General features: G+C 36.2%; 3 protein-coding genes across 3 annotated transcripts; 2 read left to right on the top strand and 1 right to left on the bottom strand.

Moving 5' to 3' along the window:
* Positions 1–2,915: 2,915 nt before the first annotated feature.
* Positions 2,916–3,631, bottom strand: LOC107642543 (methionine-S-oxide reductase). Its single transcript, XM_016345937.3, has one exon. The coding sequence runs from the start codon at positions 3,484–3,486 to the stop codon at positions 3,103–3,105; it is 384 nt and encodes a 127-aa protein (XP_016201423.1). The 5' UTR covers positions 3,487–3,631; the 3' UTR covers positions 2,916–3,102.
* Positions 3,632–12,619: 8,988 nt separating this feature from the next.
* On the top strand, positions 12,620–20,599 carry LOC107642539 (DNA-directed RNA polymerase II subunit RPB1). The gene is made up of 15 exons (XM_016345933.3): positions 12,620–12,931; positions 13,067–13,330; positions 13,495–13,797; positions 13,880–14,038; positions 14,211–14,372; positions 14,483–14,703; positions 14,793–14,934; positions 15,032–15,367; positions 15,473–15,759; positions 16,006–16,264; positions 16,347–19,408; positions 19,573–19,644; positions 19,750–19,806; positions 19,901–20,004; positions 20,203–20,599. The coding sequence occupies exons 1-14, from the start codon at positions 12,848–12,850 to the stop codon at positions 20,001–20,003; spliced, it is 5,511 nt and encodes a 1,836-aa protein (XP_016201419.1). The 5' UTR covers positions 12,620–12,847; the 3' UTR covers position 20,004; positions 20,203–20,599.
* A 961-nt stretch (positions 20,600–21,560) lies between these two features.
* LOC107639982 (uncharacterized protein At1g76070-like) lies at positions 21,561–22,087 on the top strand. Its single transcript, XM_016343536.3, has one exon. It carries the CDS (start codon positions 21,561–21,563, stop codon positions 22,035–22,037), a length of 477 nt encoding a protein of 158 aa, XP_016199022.1. The 3' UTR covers positions 22,038–22,087.
* Positions 22,088–22,516: the final 429 nt, after the last annotated feature.

Genomic DNA, 22,516 nt, shown 5'->3' with positions numbered 1-22,516 from the left:
TTTGTTAAAAAGCATTTATTTGATAAGGTTTTCAATTTGAGAAGCTTTGATGATTTTTATATAAAAAAAAATTTATACAATAAATATTTTTTTTTTCAACAAAATTTTTCATATTTGACCTCTTATCAAAAGTGTTTAGGGAATTTGTTAACTAAACTCTTGAAAATAAAATTTTATTCGAAATTATGGCCCAACCTCTGGTTATTGTAATCAGTGGATAATGCTACTAATAATACAAGACCAACTATTCAATGAGAATGGGAAATAGATCAATGAAAGCGAGTTAAATCGGAGGTGAATTCCACACTTAAATACTCTTCTTGAGAATGGGTGACATTTACCATTCAGTTTCCAAGTCTTAATGCTTTAAGTTTCTTTCCCTAATCGTTTTTTCATCTAAAGAAAAAGTAAAAAAACTAAAGTATATCGAATCACTATTTTACCTGATTTCATCTCGAACCACTATTTTATAATCTACGAGGAAAAGACCGAAATCAACTTTCTTGCCAAATTAAGTTTTCTTTGGGAATGAGCTAATTTACTTTAGTTTTTTTTTACTGGACTTTAGGTTAAAGTCCTAATGTTCAATTTGACCTCTAAAATTTGAAGTTAGATTCAGATTGACTCTTAAAATTATGATTGACTTTTTTTGTGTGACTAAATTACAATTAACTTAATTTGGCTTCCAAAATTTACAATAGTAACCCATGTTAACTCTTGAGCTGCTTTCCGCGAATTGAGTGTTGATTTTGCACCTTAAATTTACTAAGATTTGAACTCCTTACCTAGATTTCATGTGACCAAGACTTATTAAATTTTCTAAAAGCTTAATTGACTCTCCAATATCCTTACGAAAGATGACAATAACAAACTCAATTTGGAAATTTAATTAATCTACCGAATCAACATGTCGTTAACGGAAATTAGCTTAAAGGCCAAGGTCAAATTAAATCCGACTTCAAATTTCAAAGGTCAAATTGAGTATTAACTCGTATTAACTCGTATAAAGCAAAATCAACTCTGTTGGCAAATACGATCAATTTAATAGAGGAGAATACTGCAAAATCAACGTTTTTAGTTAACCACCTAATATTTCTCTTTATAAATTAGATGGGGATGGAATTATATTCTAAGAAGAATAGTTATAATATTACATCGTAGGTTGATCACTATCTAAGTTTCTTATTGAGGTTTGACCAGCATCCAAAAACAATTAAGATAATTGAATCCAATCCCTCCGCAGTATCAGAGTCTTCAACATTAGAATTGCACAAGTTTCTTTAGATAACGTTAACATCATCTGTTATTATCATAATTCGGTTCAAAGAATCTCAGCTCCAGATATGTATATGCTAGATTTGAGGACTTGTGTTTTTAATGTACAAGAAATTTATAGGACTGCCAAGACAAAAAAACTCCGTAACCTTAACTGTTCAAGGTTTGTGACACAGGGATGTGCAAAAGCTTGCATTAATGAATAATGCATATAGTTTTGTGATTTTCCTGGCAGTTTCATTTCAATTTTTCTTTTTCCTTGTTCTTATTCCCAAAAGGAGAAACATTTGTGCTTTGGATTCCTTTCCTTCATAAATCACTTACATTAGAAATTTGATTATTCGCATGCTAGTTGCCACTATACAAGCTTTACCACTATAATATAAAATGGAAATCAGAATGAACGGTTGGCAACAAAAGAATAAAAGATATAATAAAAATATAAAATACGACCTTTCGGTGCCCAAGACCAACTGTTTTACTTTGTATATTCTACCGCGAACGCTAGAGTTTCATAGTAATCTTGTATACCCCAAAATGCACACAACGAAAGAAACAACCAAAAGATGAGAAATTGAGAATACAATCGACAAGAATGTAGAAGAATGTTTCGCGGTGAGACTCCGACGGCGAGGGGGGCGGCGCGGAGGGTGGGACGTCGTTGACCGCGAAAGGGGGGATGGCGCTGCTTCGGGAGGGGGACGGCTGTGCTGAGGTTTGGGTTACCTGATCGCCGGATGGTTGCCGCCAACTATGAGAAGAGAGGGGAACTATGAGGTGCAGACTGGGTGTAAGTAGCAGATGGAAGGTGACGGCTCTGTTAGGATTTGGGTGTAGGGAGCATATGTAGTGTGAATGAATTTAACTATTAATCCTACTTTTTTGAATTTAACTATTAATCCTACTTTTTTAAATTTCAAAATCTGAATTTAAATAATTAATTAAAAATCTGATTTTTAATTTTTAAAATACCTTTTTTTTAAGCCTATTGTATACATTGTACACTAAAACTATTGGCTCTCCATACTTTCTCAAATAGAGAAACTCTTGGGGACCAATAATTTTTGGTATTTTTGGCCAGCACAAACACTAAATTGTCATTTTACTAATTTATGTGTGTAAATTTTAAAAAAATGTAGATGCAAATTATATCGATTCATGGGTACAAACTGTATTGATTGATGTGTGCAAAACTCTAATAAATATAAGTACAAATTATATACTTCTTGTATGCAAAATGTTTGGAAATATGGGTGCAAATGATCGCTGGCTAAGTACTGGCAAAAAATGATAATATTTAATGGCCATGTACCATTGCTCTTGTAAGAAATTACATGTGACAAAAAACATATTACAAGACATGAATTCATAGTGAAAAGATCACATATGACAATATTATGTGAAAAAATAACATGGCAAGATTCATTTGTGCAAGGTGATACTCAAGTTAATGTTCTAAATCACACTCATCTCTTTGGCAGCAGCTTTGGATTTGGTACGATCGTGGACATGGGGAACATGGTTTTTTGACAGTCAATTTCATACTAGTCATAAGAGAATTCAAGAAAAATCTCTGTCTGATGCTAAATTCATAGGACTGTGTTAATGCATCTCCAAAGAAAAAAAAAGGATATCTAGAATTATTCTCTCAAAACTATGATAGCCAGACATAATTCATATCCAACTTGACATTCAATCAGAATTCAGAAACCAAGCATAAACTGTATAATAAACGCAATCATATGCAAATGATGATTAATTTTGTATACACGATAATGAAAGATGGAAATATAAAGTATATAATATACAAAAAAGTTGTGATAAGAGTTAAGAGGGATGTTGAAGAATGGTGAGTGCTTTGGTCTTGAAGCGGTACCTGGGGGCACGAGGTATGACCTGGCTGGGACCCATGTGGAACTGACCGGGAGTATCGGTGAGTGGAGGGCCGTCGTCGTAGATGTAGCCAAGGAGATGGGCGCAAGAGTTGCAGATCATCTTGGTCCTCTTTCGTTGGATGCCCCAGTAGTTTAGGGTTTCGAAGAAAGGTTTGATTTTGTCCTCTTTCTCGAATCGGAGCTTGGCGGCGTCCACGGCGGAGAAGGACACGGAACCTTTGTTGCCGGCCTCGAAGTAGAAGTCCGGTGGGAAGGCGTAGAAGGATCTCAGGTTGAGGTTGGTGCCGCAATGCTTGCAGCTGTAGGTGGAAGCCATTGCTGTTGCTGGTTTTATGTGCGACTGAAAAGAGAAGAAGAAGAAGAAGAGGGGAAGGTAATAGCGTTGTACATGAGAGAAAAAGATAGATGAAAAGTCGAAAACGCGTGAGTGTTGAAGGGTTGAAGGTGGAGGTGTTAGTTTGTTGTTTCAACTTTCAAGTTTCAACGGAGGCAGAAGACAAGAGGGACTGGAGCTGAAAAATTGGGTCAGTAATAAAATCGGTTGTTTTTATAGTTTCATAAAAAGAGTAAAAGATAAAGTTAAAAAAAAAAAAGAAAAATTCCGCCTTGGAAGTTTTCAAAAATATATCCAGACCACTAGTGTTTTGATAAACTAAATTCGCCGTTTTGTACGACTTAAAAACCCATAGTATAATCCATGACAAAAAACCCCATAATATAATTGATATCGCCCAGCCCATAAGAAGAAAAAGAATTCTCACAAACAATTAATGGCCCAATTAATTTTTTTAACATCTAAGTTGTGAAAATCGAGCAATGGTTGGAGTTGTAACTTTTTGTATGGTAATCCTATTTTTAGGAATAGAAAGAGGTTGTGGAAAATACTAACTGAGAGTAATATTAATCCTAAGGAACCACAAGCTTATTTAGGTGATTTTAATGATATTCTTACACAAGAAGAAAAGATTGGGCTGCACCCTAAACCTAAAGCTCAGGTGGAAGAGTTTAAAAATTTTGTTAACACTAACTGTTTAATGGACTTTGATCTAAAGGGGAATAAATTCACATGGTTTAGTAATCCTAGAGGTGGTTTTATAACTATGGAAAGATTGGACAGAGCGCTGGTCAATTGGAGATGAAGAGAAATGTTTCAACACGCCACTTTAGAAGCCCTCCCAACTATTAGCTCTGACCACTGTCCTTTAGTTCTTAATCTTAATCTAGTTAAAAAAGTTAACAAGTGTTTTAGATATGAAGCGTTTTGGGACGACCACGAGGAATGTAAAGAAGTTATTCAAAAAGGATGGAATAGGATAAGTGCACAAAGATATAACTGGAATAGTTTTACTCAAAAAATTAGGCATTGTAAAGAGGATTTTAAAAAATGGAGCAGAAATATCTTTGCGAGGGCTGATTTGAAAATAATCAAGTTAAAGGAGAGGCTAAAGGAGTTACAAAACTCTGAGTTCACAGAAGATCAGCAACATAGCATAGCACAGATTAGGGATAAGATTAGTAAACTGTGGATGCAAGAAGAGAAATATTGGGGCGCAAGATCTAGACTTAAATGGCTTAAGTGGGGCGACAAAAACACATCTTTCTTTCACGCCACAACTATTCAAAGAAGAGATAAGAATAGAATTGACAGAATTAAGAATGATGAAGGGCAATGGATTCAAGGAGAAACTGAGATTTTGAGTTTAGCAGAGGATTACTTTTCAAGATTATTCAAAGCCTCTGATAAGGTGAACATGGAATAGTGCATCAAGAAAATTCCTAAAAGAGTAACAGATGAGATGAATAAATGCCTTATGGACGATGTAAGTGATGAGGAGATTAAGAAAGCTGTTTTCAGTATGGGTGGTATGAAAGCACCAGGTCCGGATGGCCTCAATGGTAGATTTTATCAAAAGCATTGGGATATTATTAAGAGGGATGTTTGTGAAGTGGTGAGGAATTTTTTTGATGATGGAGTCATGCCGGATGATATTAGTGAAACCACCCTTATTTTAATCCCTAAAATTAAGAATTCTGAAAACCTAAATCATCTTAGACCTATTAGTTGTTGTAACTTTATTTATAAAATTATATCCAGGATTTTAGTGTTAAGATTGAGAGGTTTTTTAGGAAATATTGTATCTCCGATACAAAGTGATTTTGTAGGGGGAAGACTTATTCAGGATAATATTATTATAGTACAAGAGGCTTTTCATAAAATAGATAGGAAAGGAAAAAATGTTGTCGATATGCTAGCCATTAAACTTGATATGAATAAGGCTTACGATAGACTTGAATGGAGCTTTTTGGAAGAGGTGCTCAAAGCTTTTGGTTTTGAAGTGAAATGGATTAAGTTGGTAATGAGTTGTGTGAGGAGTGCAAACTATAGGATTAAAATTAATAAAAAATTATCAAAAAAGATAGTTTCACAAAGAGGTTTAAGACAGGGAGATCCTTTATCTCCCTATCTGTTTATCATTGCGGCAGAAGTGTTTACTATTTTGATGAATGAGGCCCAGAACAAGAATATTATCTCAGGAATAAAATCAGCTTCTAATGCTCCTTCATTAACGCATTTACTTTTTGCAGATGACTGTATTGTTTTTGCAGGGGCAAATGAAGAGGAGGTTACCAGATTATTCAAATCCTTAATTGTTATACGGAAGCCTCGGGCCAGAAGATAAATCTTCAGAAGTCGGGAATTTCTTTTGGCAATGCTATTCCAATCCAGACAAAGGTAAACATAGAAGAAATTTTGGAAATTTCAGCTTGGAAAAATCCGGGAAAATACCTTGGCTTGCTAGCAAAATGGGGAAGATCTAAAAACCAAGCTTTAGCATGGATAGAAGAGAGAATAGATAACAAAATTGAGGGTTGGAAAGAAAACCTTTTGAATTAGGCAGGAAAAGAGGTGCTAATTAAGGCAGTAATACAGGCAATACCGTCATATGCTATAAGCGTAGTAAAGTTTCCTAAGAATTTTTGTAATCGACTGAGTGCAAAAATCGCTAGGTGTTGGTGGTCAAATCAAGGTAAAGGAAGGGGTATACACTGGAAAAGTTGGAAAAAATAACGGCAGGAAAACTTAATAGAGGATTAGGCTTCAAGGACTTGGAGGTACATAATTTAGCTTATTTGGCTAAACAAGCTTGGAGAATTATCAATAATCCGGATGAAATTTGGGTAAAAATTCTCAAAGCTCTTTATTTTCCGAATAGCAATTTTTGGGAAGCTAAGAGGAGCAAGGAGGCCTCGTGGATTTGGAACAGTATTTTGGAAGGGAGAGACTTTTTGAGAAGGAAAGGTTGCTGGAGCATTGGTGATGGATCAGAGGTGAATGTATGGGACGAGAATTGGATAGAAGGAAGTGGGAGATTAGAACTCCCAATTGGAGAAAGAAACATAAAGGTGAAGGAACTCCTGTTAGAAGGAGAGGGCTGGAATGTGAGGAAAATTCAGAACATCTTTCCTAATAAGGTTGGCGAGAGAATCATGAAGACACCAATAAGCCTAATAAATAAGCAAGATAGTCTGATCTGGCCATATAAGACGAACGGAGAATATACAGTGAAAACGGGGTATCATCTAGCAAGGACAGAGAAGATAACTCAAGCTCGAAATCAGGCATCATCAAGTACAGATCTGAAGGAGTTATGGAAGACAATTTGAGGAATGCATATTCCACAGAAATTGAAAATATTTCTTTAGAAGGCTTGTCATAATATTTTTGCTGTGAATTATAATCTATTTATGAGGAAAATTGTCAAAAATCATACCTGTAGCATTTGTCAAGAGGCAGAGGAGACAGTGGAACATGCACTGTTATTATGCCCATGGACTAGAGCAGTGTGGTTTGGATCCCAGATTCAATGTTCTCCCACCCCTAATAATGTCACATCTTTCACGAAGTGGTTACTAGCAATAGTCAATAGATTGAAGGCTGATGATGGGTGTGGAACACAGAGTAGGATCAACAGCTTGGCTTTCATAAGTTGGTCTATTTGGAAAGGTAGGAATTCTTTTATATTTCAGCATAAACAGCTCAGCCCAAAGACAACAATTATTACGGCGACCAGCAAAGAAGTAGAATTCAGGCAATCAACAGAGCAGAAAGAAAAGGTAAAAGAAGGAGTAAATAACAGACACAGGAAACGAATTACCTGGAGGCCACCGCCAGATGGTTGGTTGAAGATTAGCATTGATGCAGCGTTTGATAAAGAAACTGGTCAAGCAGCATCGGCAGCAGTGATAAGGAACTGTGATGGCAAGGTTCTATCTGGATCTACAATGAACTTCAAAACAATATCTCCATTAGCTGCTGAAGCTCATGCCATGAGGGACGCCATGATTCTGTATAAAAATATGCAATTAGGGAGATGTTTAATTGAGACAGATAATTTAGTACTAGTCTAAACAATTAAATCAAGAAGCAAGCTTTGAGAGATTGATGCAGTGTTAAATGACATATTCGACCTGATAAACAACCAGCCAGAAGTTCCCCAAGGGAGGGTAATGAACTGGCACATAAAGTGGCAGAAATGGCTTCTTTGAAAGCTTTGGGGCGACAATGGTGTGTGAGACCTCCAAAGGAGTTAGCAAGAATCATCAAAAGAGATGAAGGGAAGCTGCAAGTGTCAAAACAAAGATTTTACAGGCCCAACGCAATGCCCAAATGGAATTCAAAATTTCGGAGAAAATTAGAGGTTGATAGAATGGACAGCAAGAAGATCGCCGGTGAAGCATGGCTGCGGCCTTGTGAGCTTTTCCTCTTTCCTCTGTGGTGGACCTTCGTGCGGAGGAGACGCCAATAGAGAGACCTATTCATACTTGACCCAATTGCACCTATGCTTGATCCAAATTATTAATTAAATGGAAGAAGGAGCTTGAATATGTTCGTTGCAATAAGGGAGATAACAATAACAATGAGAGTATATTCCAGCAAATTGCAGTGGCGTTGATGTGGAGAAGAATTAGTTTAGGATCTTGGGTTAGGTGGGTTGGAGTTCGGGTAGGGTTTTTGGGCTTAGCCCAAGACAAAAAAAAAAGTTGTGAAAATCGAATTGGTCATTGAATTACTCCAATTACTAAGTCATTGATTTAAAAGTTCAATAGTAGTTTAACTTTTCAAAGGATGTCTATGGAAAGTTGTTAAGTCTTCGCCTATCAAAGAATGCCTTTTTGATTGTGTAACCTCACCTATCACTTTTCAAATGTGCATGCTTTCTGTTTTTTCTGATATGGTAGAAAAGTTTTTAAAGGTATTTATTGATGATTTTTCTGTATTTGGTGACAAATTCGATACATATACTTGCATCATTTGTCGTTAGTTTTAAAAGGTATAGAAAAAGTGTCATTTCGTGGTCACTAAAGAAATTATTCTTGGACATTGAATCTCAAGTAAAGGTACAGAGGTCGACAAGGTTATGGTATAAGTAATTAAAAAATTACTACCACCCATAAATGTAAAAGCAATTAAAAGTTTCTTAAAACATGCAAGCTTTTATAAGAGGTTTATAAAAAAAATTTTCAAAAATTGTAAAATCATTAAGTAACTTATTAATTAAAGAAGCTCCTTTTAATTTCAATAAAGAATACTTGCATGTTTTTGAATCTTTGAAAGCCAAACTCGTGTGTTCACTAATAATTATTCCTCCTGATTGGTCTATACCTTTTGAATTGATGTGTGATGCTAGTGATTATATCATAGGCGCAATTCTAAGTCAAAGAAAGGACAAGTTATACGTAATTTATTATGCAAGTCGTGTTTTAAACAGTGCACAAAAAAATTACACAACAACTAAAAAGAATTATATTTGTTCAATATGTTTTGGTTTATGGGTGGTGGTAATTTTCAATTACTTCCACCTTAGTCTTGTCGACCTCTATACCTTTACTTGACATTTGATATTCAAGAACAATTCCTTCAATGACCATGAAATGACATTTTTTTCAATTTAAAACTAGATTTGTCTCTTTGCATCTTTTCAAAACTAACGACAAGTGATGCAAGCATGTATCGAATGTGTCACCAAATACATAAAAATCATTCATGAATACCTCCATAAATGTTTCTACCAAATCAGAAAAGATAGAAAGCATGCACATTTGAAAAGTAGTAGGTGCATTACACAATCCGAAAGGCAACCTTCGATAGACAAAGACTCCACAATTCAAGAGATTAATTGTGATGCAAGTTATCCTGATACTGGTGATCGTGTTGGTTTTATCCGTGTTAACAAAAATTGAAATGGAAGTTGACAACAAAACTGTTTGGGAACGATTGAGAGTCGTAATATTCTGCAAGGAGAGTTATTTGCTATTTGAAAAGGGTATCTTTTAGCCTGAGACTTAGGACAAAGAGATGTTATTTGTGAAACAGATTGTGTGAATGTCTTTACTCTTGTCAATAAATTCTATAATAACTCTAGTTTTGTTGATCCTTTAGTGCTGAAAATCTGGGACATCATGTCTTGAAAATGGTGTGTTAACCTCCAGTTGATTTTGAAAGATGCAAATAAAGTAGTAGACATCATGGCAAAGATGGCGATGAGAACTCATACTCACCAAGTGAAATTTTCGTTGCCTTAGAAGGAACCTGAGAGTAGCATTTAGCGAAACTGTCTTGCTTCTTAAGCAATTCCTTATTCTTTGTTTTCTCTGTTTTATTTATTTTGTTATTATTTTCTAGTCACAAAAAAAAATAATTAACTAAAATAATCGAATTATAATAAAATAATATATAAAATTATAAATAAATACATAAAAATATAAATATATGTTATATAAAATTAAAAAATAGATAATTTAAAGTGCAAAACTAACTAAATTTTTATAATTTCATAGAATAACACAAGAATTAAATAAAAAATAAAATAACCAAATATAAAAATTTTATAATTTCATGCATTTCAACCACCTACTCAACAATTTCCAACAATGAGTCACTAAACCTCAATCTTCCATATCATACAACTTATCTTATGGTCATCTAGTCTATGTTTTCACGAAACATTATATATTATCTACGAGAAACCAAAATCATACCTTAGCCGATTTCTCCCCAAACTCAAACACCTCAATTCAAGCCTCCAAGGTTCCAAATCAAGTGCTATAGGTTCCAACCACCAAAAGCTCCAATTCAAGTATACCACTTCGCCAATTTGATTTCAATTTCACATATATACAACCTAATATCATATAATTCCATATACATACAAATCTTCAATACCATAATCTCATGAAATTGACAAATTAGAAAGAAAGTAATGATTTCTTACCTTACCCACAGATTAATTGGACAAAACCCAACAATTATTCACCGCTAGAATACCCCTAAACTATCAAAATTACCAAAATCACTCAATACTTACACTAAAGCGCAAATTTAGAAAGGGAGAAAGAAACTGGACATAATATACAGAATTTTTTACCACTTTGTTTGGATAAAAATGAAAAGAACTCCGAGACGAACGCGTGGCCGCTGACAGCTCATCAATTGGAGCTCCGAATTGAAAGTTACGTGAATTTGAAATTGGAATTAGGTTAGGGTTCTCCTTTGTTACTCCCACCCCAAGTTCAGCGTAATTTCATTATGTGATGGGGAAGAAGGCTGATTCATGGTCTTATATAGTTGGACCGTGGGTCCGGTTTGGATCCGGTCAAATCAGTTTGGTTTAATGGTCCAATTTTATGTCAAAATTTTTAAAATTAGTGTTAAAATTCATATTTTAATTATTTTTACTCCATAAAACTATAAAATTTAATTTTTTTATTTATTTAAATAATAATTAATTTATTGGTTAATTATTTACTAATTACTCGGGATTTACAGTGAGCAACACCATCGAGTCAGTATAAGCGCCCTTCGTCCACCATGGTCCCACTTGAAGAGATTGCTCCAAAAATCTCAAACTATCTCCAACTTTTTCTCTCTATCTTCTCACTACTTTCTCTTTCTACAAAAGGTTGAAATTCTCCAAATGTATAATCCGCTACTGCCTCAAGCAGATTTTATAGGCATCCAATTTTTGAAGAAACTGCTAAAGAATGCCGCGATTTTTTTACGCATCACTTTCAACGTAAACCACTAAACCGCGTCAAGATGTAGCAGTTTATGTGGAACCTATTCCGTAATATCCTATCACAGTTTATATATAATTACAAAAGTTGTATTTGCGTTTGAATCTTTAAAAGTTATAATCTGATAATATTTTTCTCCAAACATTTTAAATAAGTAAATTCCCCTAATAATCAAATAACTATCAATTGGATAAGTTGTTTGGTTATCAAAACCATACAATTAATGGTTTACATACAAATAAAAACAAATACAATTTTTCATTAAAAAAAAAAACAATTTGGCAACATTATCAATCTTTTTCGTAAGAGCTAAAACAAAAAAAAATGATGAGAGTTTACTAGTAAAATTACTTTTCTTTTGAACCCAAACTAATAAATTTGAGGGCGGTTTTCTGGAAATAATTTTAGGTATTTTCCTTATTTAAAGGTTTTTTAGCTAAAATAATAAAAGAAATAAAGTTGAATCACACAAGTTAAAGTAACAATATCTCGAACATTTTTTATTAAAAGGTGTTAAAAAAGAACTCATTACACATGACATTAGTAAATATATATCTAATTTAATTTATTTCAACATTTGTAATTATTTTTATACTTCAAATTTAGTCAATTTATCTCAGTTTAATTTAAAAAGATGAAAAATTCATTAAAATATTCTTTCAAGCTTTATCTTTTTGACTCAACACTCATATACAAGATATTATTATCTTATTTAGCCATCCTTTAAAAAACCATAATAATTCCTACGAAATGTAGAACATAATTATATGTTTGGTGTATAATCACTAGTCTAAACATACATTTAAAATATATCATAGTCCTATATCAGTATCTTACATATCTTATTTTAAAAAAGGTCAAAATTTATTTCAATTAAATTATTTGAGAATATATCAGAATGTAATTGTTATTTTGATGTTAAAGTTTAATAAAAATACGGTAAAGTTTGAATTTGACTCTTGATATTTTTAAATTATTAATACAAGTCCAAATATTTTCGAAAAATATTTTGTTTAAATATTTTTTTTTGACGAATGAATTGGACAATTTCTAATTTTAAGATACACTCACATATACCACACACAAAAAAATTCTATTTATTATTTGACTATTGTTAAGATTTAAATCCAAATACAGCCTATTAAAAAACAAGGCATATATAGCTACTTAACTAAAGTTTTAGTTGCAAATTTGTAATTATTATTTTTTTTTTTGGTAAGAAATTTGTAATTATTTTATACACACCCATTTGCACAAGCCCAGTAGCCCACAAGGGATACATAAAAGTCGGTCAACTGCGCAATGCAGCGCACGATAGAAAATACGCGTAGGATACCGTGACCCTCCGTCTATAAATACAGGGCTAGGGCTCCCAATTTCATTCTCTACCATGCGAGGAGAAATCCTCTGATCTGCAATAGAGAGAGAAAGAGGGTTTTCGCAGCGATCTCTAAATCTGATTCGCGCCTTGAACACCCAGTAACTGAAAAAGACTGAGCGCTATTGCACTATTATCATTACCATCGCTATTCGAAGTTTAATCAGCAAACAATTCCTCTGAAACCCTAGAAGCAACAAATTCCACATTCCCCACCACCGCCATGGATATTCGGTTCCCTTATTCTCCGGCGGAGGTCGCCAAAGTCCGAAGGGTTCAGTTCGGAATTATCAGCCCCGACGAGATTGTAAACTTGTTTTCCTTTGACTCTGATTTCTCCTCTGCGAATTTCAGAAATCGAAAAGAGCGTTTATTTTGAGCTTATATTGTTGTTACTATAATTATATATTTTTTAAAAATTTTCTTGGTTTGTTTTTTGCAGAGACAAATGTCTGTGGTGCAAATTGAGCACGGCGAGACTACGGAGAGGGGGAAACCCAAAGTTGGAGGGTTGAGCGACCCTCGCCTTGGAACCATTGATAAGAAGTTGAAGTGTGAGACTTGCACGGCTGGTATGGCCGAGTGCCCGGGGCATTTCGGTCACTTGGAGCTGGCTAAGCCAATGTTTCACATTGGATTTATGAAGACGGTTCTCTCCATAATGCGTTGTGTTTGCTTCAACTGCTCCAAGATTTTAGCCGATGAGGTCTTTTATTAACTGAAGCTGTGTTCCAATTCGATTGTGAACTGTTGTTGACGTTTAATAGCTGGAATTAGATATGAATGTTTATATGAAAGTTTGTTTAATGTTATCTTTATTGTGAGTGTACGGGAAGATGATGTTTGATGCTTATATTTTGTTTGGTGCAGAATGACCATAAGTTTAAACAGGCTACGAAGATTAGGAATCCGAAAAATAAGCTGAAGAAGATTTTGGATGCTTGTAAGAACAAAAGCAAGTGTGAAGGTGGTGACGAGATTGACCTTGCTGGTGGTCACGACACAGACGAGCCGGTTAAAAAGAGCCGTGGCGGCTGTGGTGCTCAGCAGCCTAAGATCACCATCGATGGTATGAAGATGACTGCAGAGTACAAATCTCAAAGGAAGAAGAGTGATGATCAGGAACAGCTTCCTGAACCTGGGGAAAGGAAGCAGCTTCTTACTGCAGAAAGGGTAATTTATTCAAATTGTGAATATATGATGTGTCTGTTGGTGCCCGAGACTTATGTAGTTGGTGACTGTTATATTGTTGAAGGTTCTTGGTGTTCTAAAAAGAATAAGTGATGAGGACTGCAAATTATTGGGCTTGGATCCCAAGTATGCCCGACCAGACTGGATGATTTTACAAGTTCTCCCAATTCCACCTCCACCTGTGAGACCTTCTGTTATGATGGACACATCCTCAAGGAGTGAGGCAAGTGTTTTCAAACAACTTTTTATGTGGTCTTCGCAAATTCCTCCTTTTTATCTAATTATCTCTTGCCACTGATTGTACGACCAATAATGTTTGTTTCGAAAACTGTAATCTTATGCTGCAATTATCCTTGTGTTTCTAATGCTGACATTTTTGTTTCTGATATCCACAGGATGATTTGACCCATCAGTTGGCCATGATCATCAGGCACAATGAGAATTTGAAGAGACAAGAGAGGAATGGATCACCTGCCCATATTATACTTGAGTTTGCTCAGTTGTTGCAGTTCCACATAGCCACATATTTTGACAATGAGTTGCCTGGGTTGCCAAGAGTATGATTGCCTTTCAATAGTGACATGATATGCATCCTTTAATCTCAGTTGATTTCAAACTTCTGATAATGCTTGAAGTTACATATATGTTGATTTCCTTTACTTTGCAGGCTACCCAGAGATCCGGAAGGCCTATCAAATCAATATGTAGCAGGCTCAAGGCAAAGGAAGGTCGGATTAGAGGAAACTTGATGGGAAAAAGAGTTGATTTTTCTGCCCGAACAGTGATTACACCAGATCCAACCATTAACATCGATCAATTGGGGGTACCATGGAGTATCGCTCTGAACCTTACTTATCCTGAGACTGTGACTCCATATAACATTGAAAGGTTGTCATCTGGATATATTTTTCCATTTTCTTGTGTTTCAAGCATTTTGGGGATTTTATAAGGGAACCTATTTGAAACTTGAAAATCAGGTTGAAGGAACTTGTTGAGTATGGACCCCATCCTCCACCTGGAAAAACTGGTGCTAAGTACATCATTCGTGATGATGGGCAAAGACTTGATCTCAGATATTTGAAGAAAAGTAGTGATCATCATTTAGAGCTTGGGTACAAGGTATTGTTTATAGACTACAGAATTTTTTATATGCTAGGCTTTTTTTGGTTAATATTTGATGTGTGTTCTAATAGTCATAATGATGTTGTGGTCTCAGGTCGAGCGTCATTTGAATGACGGAGACTTTGTTCTCTTCAATCGTCAGCCTAGTCTTCATAAAATGTCTATCATGGGGCATAGAATCAAAATCATGCCTTATTCTACGTTCCGGCTTAATCTGTCTGTAACTTCCCCTTATAATGCTGATTTTGATGGGGATGAAATGAATATGCATGTTCCTCAGTCATTTGAAACAAGAGCAGAGGTGTTGGAGCTTATGATGGTGCCTAAATGCATTGTGTCACCTCAATCAAACAGGCCTGTAATGGGAATTGTGCAAGATACACTCTTAGGATGCAGAAAAATCACAAAGAGAGATACCTTCATCACAAAGGTAATGTGCATTGAATTTCTCTTTAGCTGCAATTGACTTTAGTATTGTGGTTGTTGTACAAGTTATTCAGAACTCAGAAGTCTGACACATGATTTTATTTTACAGGATGTTTTTATGAACATTTTGATGTGGTGGGAAGATTTTGATGGGAAAGTTCCGACTCCTACAATATTGAAGCCAGAGCCATTGTGGACTGGGAAACAAGTTTTCAATCTCATCATTCCTAAACAAATAAATTTAACAAGAGTTTCAAGCTGGCACAATGATAGTGAACGGGGATCCATAACCCCTGGGGATACCTTGGTCAGAATTGAGAAGGGAGAATTACTTACTGGAACTCTTTGCAAAAAGACACTTGGTACATCTACTGGAAGTCTAATTCACGTCATCTGGTATGCAGCTCCAGCATACAATAATGATACATATGCCTTTTGAAATTACTAGCTGTGGTATATCATGTGTCCCATTCACCTTAACAACAATCAATAAGCACCTTTTCAACTTTTTTGTAAAGAGGGGTGAAAATGAAATGTTCCAACTATATTTATGAAAATTTTGTTTGGCTCTGGGGAGACTGTCATATTCAATTGCTTTCCTTTTTGTTTTTCCCCTGCAACTGACTCTCTGCTCGAATACAGGGAAGAGGTTGGCCCTGATGCAGCTCGTAAATTTCTTGGCCATACTCAGTGGCTTGTAAACTACTGGCTTTTGCAGAATGCGTTTAGCATGGGAATTGGTGATACAATTGCTGATGCTTCGACTATGGAGGTTATTAACCAGACTATATCAAAGGCTAAGGAGGAAGTGAAGCAACTCATTAGGAAGGCTCAAGAAAAAAATCTGGACCCTGAACCTGGTCGGACAATGATGGATACCTTTGAAAATAGAGTGAATCAGGTAATTCCATTATATTGGCTGTCATTTTGCTATGTCAGTGAATTTGCTTTGTTTGAATCTTATGTTGTGTTGATGATTTTAGGCACTGAATAAAGCTCGAGATGATGCTGGAAACAGTGCACAAAGAAGTTTATCCGAGAGCAATAATCTAAAAGCAATGGTCACAGCAGGCTCCAAAGGAAGTTTTATCAATATATCTCAGATGACTGCTTGTGTGGGACAGCAGAATGTTGAGGGGAAGAGAATTCCATATGGGTTTATAGATCGGACACTGCCCCACTTTACAAAAGATGATTATGGGCCTGAAAGTCGTGGCTTTGTGGAGAACTCATATCTCCGTGGACTTACCCCTCAGGAGTTCTTTTTCCATGCCATGGGAGGTCGAGAAGGTCTTATTGATACTGCAGTGAAGACTTCTGAAACTGGGTACATCCAGAGACGGCTTGTGAAGGCTATGGAAGACATCATGGTTAAGTATGATGGGACAGTTAGGAACTCTTTGGGAGATGTTATACAATTTCTTTATGGAGAAGATGGTATGGATGCAGTTTGGATAGAAACACAGAAGTTGGATTCACTGAAAATGAAGAAGTCAGAATTTGAGAGGGCCTTTAAGTATGAGTTTGATGATGAAAACTGGAGGCCCACTTACATGCTAGAAGAGCCTATAGAAGACTTGAAAACCATCAGAGAGTTTCGCAATGTGTTTGAGGCTGAAGTTCAAAAGCTTGAAAATGATAGACTTCAACTTGCAACTGAGATAGCCACTACTGGTGACAGTTCTCTGCCACTACCTGTTAATCTAAGGAGGCTTATCTGGAATGCTCAGAAGATGTTCAAGGTTGACTTCCGAAGGCCTTCTGATATGCATCCAATGGAAGTCGTGGAAGCTATTGATAAGCTACAAGAGAGACTTAAGGTTGTTCCAGGTGAAGATCCCTTGAGTCAAGAAGCTCAGAAGAATGCTACCCTCTTGTTCAATATTTTGCTCCGCAGCACTTTTGCTAGTAAACGTGTTTTGGAAGAACATAGGCTCTCTCGTGAGGCATTTGAGTGGCTAGTGGGAGAAATAGAATCAAGGTTCCTGCAGTCACTTGTAGCCTCTGGGGAAATGATTGGTTGTGTAGCAGCGCAATCAATTGGTGAGCCTGCTACTCAGATGACTCTCAACACCTTCCACTATGCTGGTGTTAGTGCTAAGAACGTTACACTTGGTGTTCCGAGGTTAAGGGAAATCATTAATGTTGCAAAGAGGATCAAAACACCTTCTTTGTCGGTATTTTTGAATCCCGAGACTGGCAAGACTAAAGAAAGGGCCAAGGGTGTGCAGTGTGCTTTAGAATATACTACTCTTAGGAGTGTGACTCAGGCTACAGAGGTTTGGTATGATCCAGACCCCCAGAGTACAATAATTGAAGAAGATGTTGATTTTGTGAAGTCTTACTTTGAAATGCCCGATGAAGAAGTTCCTCTTGATAAAATGTCACCTTGGTTGCTTCGCATAGAACTGAATCGTGAAATGATGGTGGATAAGAAGTTGAGTATGGCTGACATTGCTGAGAAGATTAACCTTGAATTTGATTCTGATCTGCAATGTATTTTTAATGATGACAATGCTGAAAAGCTTATACTTCGTATCCGTATTATGAATGATGAAGCTCCCAAGGGAGAGATTCAGGATGAGTCGGCTGAAGATGATGTTTTCTTAAAGAAAATAGAAAGCAACATGCTGACTGAAATGACCTTACGTGGCATTCCAGACATCAACAAAGTTTTTATAAAACCCACCAAAGTTCAGAAATTTGACGAGATTGAAGGTTTTAAAACTCATGAGGAATGGGCACTTGATACAGAAGGTGTCAATCTTTTAGCTGTGATGTGCCATGAGCATGTTGATGCCAAGAGGACCACAAGCAACCATTTGATTGAAGTTATCGAAGTTCTTGGAATTGAGGCAGTCCGAAAAGCTCTGCTTGATGAACTGCGTGTTGTCATTTCTTTTGATGGTTCTTATGTGAACTACAGGCATCTGGCTATTCTTTGTGATACCATGACTTATCGGGGGCATTTGATGGCTATTACACGTCATGGTATCAACAGGAATGATACCGGGCCAATGATGAGATGCTCATTTGAAGAGACAGTTGACATTCTCCTTGATGCTGCAGTATATGCCGAGACTGATTACTTGAGGGGAGTCACTGAAAATATTATGTTAGGTCAGCTTGCCCCTATTGGAACTGGAGAATGTGCTCTGTATCTAAATGATGAAATGCTTAAGAATGCTATTGAGCTCCAGCTACCTAGCTATATGGATGGTCTTGATTTTGGCATGACGCCTGCTCGTTCCCCAATTTCTGGAACTCCCTATCATGAAGGCTTGATGTCTCCAAGTTATTTGTTGAGCCCAAATCTGCGCCTGTCACCAACTAGTGATGCACAGTTTTCACCTTATGTTGGTGGAATGGCTTTCTCTCCTACTTCATCCCCGGGGTACAGTCCATCATCACCGGGATATAGTCCATCATCACCTGGATATAGCCCTACCTCTCCTGGCTACAGCCCGACCTCGCCTGGCTACAGCCCCACCTCTCCAGGCTACAGCCCTACCTCTCCCACGTATAGTCCTAGTTCTCCAGGATATAGTCCTACAAGTCCAGCTTATTCTCCTACTAGTCCATCATACTCTCCCACCTCACCAAGCTACAGCCCAACTTCTCCAAGCTACAGCCCCACCTCCCCAAGCTATAGCCCCACCTCACCAAGCTACAGCCCCACCTCACCTGCCTACAGCCCAACTTCACCTGCCTACAGCCCAACATCCCCTGCATACAGTCCTACTTCTCCTTCATATAGCCCAACATCACCTTCATATAGTCCTACTTCTCCTTCATATAGCCCAACATCACCTTCATACAGTCCTACATCACCTTCATACAGTCCCACATCACCTGCGTACAGCCCCACCTCTCCTGGTTATAGCCCCACATCACCTAGTTATAGCCCCACTTCTCCCAGTTATAGTCCTACTTCTCCCAGTTACAATCCACAGTCTGCAAAGTATAGTCCTTCCTTGGCATATTCTCCAAGTAGCCCTAGATTGTCTCCGTCAAGCCCGTATAGTCCAACATCTCCAAACTACAGGTGAGTCATTCTCTTGAAACTTCAGTTCTGGTTTTCTGGACAGCAACTTTTCAATGGAAACATTTTTTTTTGGTCAAGCAATGGAAACATTTAAAACAAATTTTATCCTATAGTGACAACTGTTTACTCCAACTAAATACATAACAATTAACTATATTTTGCAGCCCAACATCTCCATCATATTCTCCAACATCTCCATCTTATTCTCCATCAAGCCCAACATACAGCCCCAGCAGGTTAGTGAACTTCACTTAGTATCCACTCAACCAATGGGAAGTTTTATTTTCTGTATATGTATATACCCTTAATGTGGCTTATTCATAATTTTGCATATTCTGTAGCCCATATAATAATTCTGGTGCAAGCCCGGACTATAGCCCAAGCTCTCCACAATACAGGTATGCACCTATACAAACATGGTTGGTTATTGTCCGGAGCCATATTTCTGAGCTTGGTTGGTTATTGCTGTGTCTGTTTTTTTATCATTTGCAGCCCCAGTACGGGATACTCACCAAGTCAACCTGGTTATTCACCATCATCAACCAGCCAATACACCCCACAAACAAGTGACAAGGATGATAGGAGCACTCGCTGAGGTAAACTGTCACAGCTAAAATGAAGCGGAGTAAATATACTTCTGTCTATTGATAATTCAGAAAATCCACCAGTTCGACATTAGTTTAAGAATACATTTAGCTAAAGCATGTTTCAATTTTCCAAAACATGGTTTAAAACCTTGGATCAATGATAACTTGTTGCTAGTTTTCTAATTTAAAAAGGCTAATTGTGAATAGTGATATGAACGTGACTGCTGCAAATTCAAGCATCACTGGAAAAATATCCAAGGATGAGGAGGTCGGGGAAACACGAGGCAACAAGGAAATGACTATGATCAAGTCTATTTGGTTTTCATAGTATTTATTTGCCTAAAGTATTAGATTTCCTGTTGAGAATTAGCAGCAGTTTGTGGAACTCTGATTTCAAATTCTGCTTTTATAATTGAACATTTTGAGCCTGGCTTTATTTTCTGTTGGTGTCTTTGCACCACTTCTAGTTCATGTTCAATGTTAAGCCTTTAATGGTGGATCATTGTAAAATATATCTGTTTGTAACAAATGTAAGATACGGACTTTAAGCAAAGTGATGTCCGTTGTCTGATCGCGATAAATCAGATTCTGATCTTCCACTGAATCAAGTGGCCGTTGTCATGTCAGTTGATCATATTTTTCCATAGAGCCCTTGTGTCGTGGATCTAAGTCATCGATTAAAGAAAAAATGGCGAGAACAAACAAAGATGATAATCGTTATAATTAATGTAATGTTTACGTGTAAGAAACTACTTTATCTGCAAGCATAATAATCATTTTAGTAACTATCGTGCAAGTTATTTTACTTGTTCTTAGAACAAGTGGAAGGTGATTAAATAGAGTATTAGTGGTATGTTATGAAGTGGCATACAGGAAAGAGATACATTAATATTTGTCTGATTTAGATCGGAGTTTTTACCGTTTCTGATGTTCTGACTTCTGTACCTATTCTCACAAGACTTTCTATACAACAAAGAGAAGGAACACACAACACGAAAAAAAAATGGTGCTTTTGAAATATGATTGCGATTCCCTAACACATCACAATTTTAAAAAATGTAATAACATGCTTGTAGATCTTGTTTAATTATGCCTAAATTCCTGCCTCCAAACAAGTGGAGCGTTTCTATAGATGAGAGAAAATCCAAGCTATATATTTTATGCTGCCGGCAACAGGATCTGCAGCCTTCATTTCTCTTAATTACTTTACTATAACTGCACGCCACTTCTCTAATATGAATATGTGATCAATAATTCAATATTAAAGTTACTAACTATACTCTCAGTCTTTCTCCAATTTCCCCTCCACTTTTCTTATGTAATATGCTATTACCGGACTTGTTATATTAAACTATATATGACATTAGGAGTCAGACCGAAATTTAAAGATAGTTTATTTCTACATAAATGACTAAGATATTCTAAAAACATTTCTCTATTATAATTGTTTGTCTGTTTGTTTAGACGTCTATATATTGTGCTGCTATGTTGTCTAGCATCATGACACTATATATAAGTGCCATTGAAAGTTGGAGCACTAAGTTCTAATTCCAGTTTTAAAAAAAATGGAGAAACTATCTCAAATTAAGAACAAATTCTTAAAGTTTCTTCCAAAAGAACCTGTAGCCTCAATGGGCAATCCGAGTCTGAGTCCTCGTCGATCGCCAGTTTCTATAATTCCGAAGGAAGCTCGAAGAAACCACAAAAGGGGTACAAGCTTCAGTGCTAAGGAACCCTCCTCTCCCAAGGTCTCATGCATTGGACAAGTTGAGCGCAAGAAGAAGAACAAGAACAAAAACAAGAACCAGAAGAACCTACAAAAAAACCAGATACATAAGAATATCGACTCTGTTCTAAGCCCTGAAAAGAAGATTCTGCTGTGGATTGCCAAGGGAAATTGTAACGAGGGATCAAAGCAAAGTGGGAAAGCTTTTGCATTGGAAGAGAAAGAATCAGCCACCCCAACGTTGGGCACCATGAAGAAATTTGCTAGTGGTAGAGGAACCTTGTCTGATTTTGATTTTACACTTGAACAAAGGTGAACATATGTTTGTAACTTTCATTTTTTGCTTTAACATTATCATCTATGTAATCTATAGCCAAAAGGATATATCCTGTAACATTATCATGGTTGCAAATTGCATTGAATGTGAAATATGAAATGTCACTTCAATGATATATATTCATATTATTAATACGTGAATTTGGTTTTAGTTAATTATATTTATTTTCTCTTATGCATCATTATCACTATTTAAGACTATTAAGTATTTAACTTCAACTCTTTTTTTTGTTTTTGAAAAATTTTCAAAATAACTCTAAGATTTAACTTGATTCAATTTCAAGAGTGATATTGAAATACCTTTATGACTTTATCATTAACCTTTTTTTATAATCAACAAATGGTTAACCTTTTCTTTTTCTTTTTCTTTTTCAATTTTACCTTTATATTATTATCATCATCTTTATCATTGTCATCCAATCTTATTTTTTTTTCCTATACGTGACACTGCTCCAAAAA

Source organism: Arachis ipaensis, chromosome B5 (genome assembly GCF_059453495.1).
Source record: "Arachis ipaensis isolate K30076 ecotype BB chromosome B5, ASM5945349v1, whole genome shotgun sequence".
NCBI lineage: Eukaryota > Viridiplantae > Streptophyta > Magnoliopsida > Fabales > Fabaceae > Arachis > Arachis ipaensis.
Note: the sequence above shows the minus strand (reverse complement) of the source record. Positions and strands in the feature narration are given on the sequence as shown.

What these genes read in the sequence shown, in the direction of transcription:
- LOC107639982 (XM_016343536.3), top strand. Translation starts at nt 21,561, where the DNA reads ATGGAGAAACTATCTCAAATTAAGAACAAATTCTTAAAGTTTCTTCCA.
- LOC107642539 (XM_016345933.3), top strand. Translation starts at nt 12,848, where the DNA reads ATGGATATTCGGTTCCCTTATTCTCCGGCGGAGGTCGCCAAAGTCCGA. An exon ending in AGTCTAATTCACGTCATCTG is followed by an intron (nt 15,760 to 16,005) that starts GTATGCAGCTCC and finishes GCTCGAATACAG; the next exon opens with GGAAGAGGTTGGCCCTGATG. An exon ending in TTGAAAATAGAGTGAATCAG is followed by an intron (nt 16,265 to 16,346) that starts GTAATTCCATTA and finishes TGATGATTTTAG; the next exon opens with GCACTGAATAAAGCTCGAGA.
- LOC107642543 (XM_016345937.3), bottom strand. Translation starts at nt 3,486, where the DNA reads ATGGCTTCCACCTACAGCTGCAAGCATTGCGGCACCAACCTCAACCTG.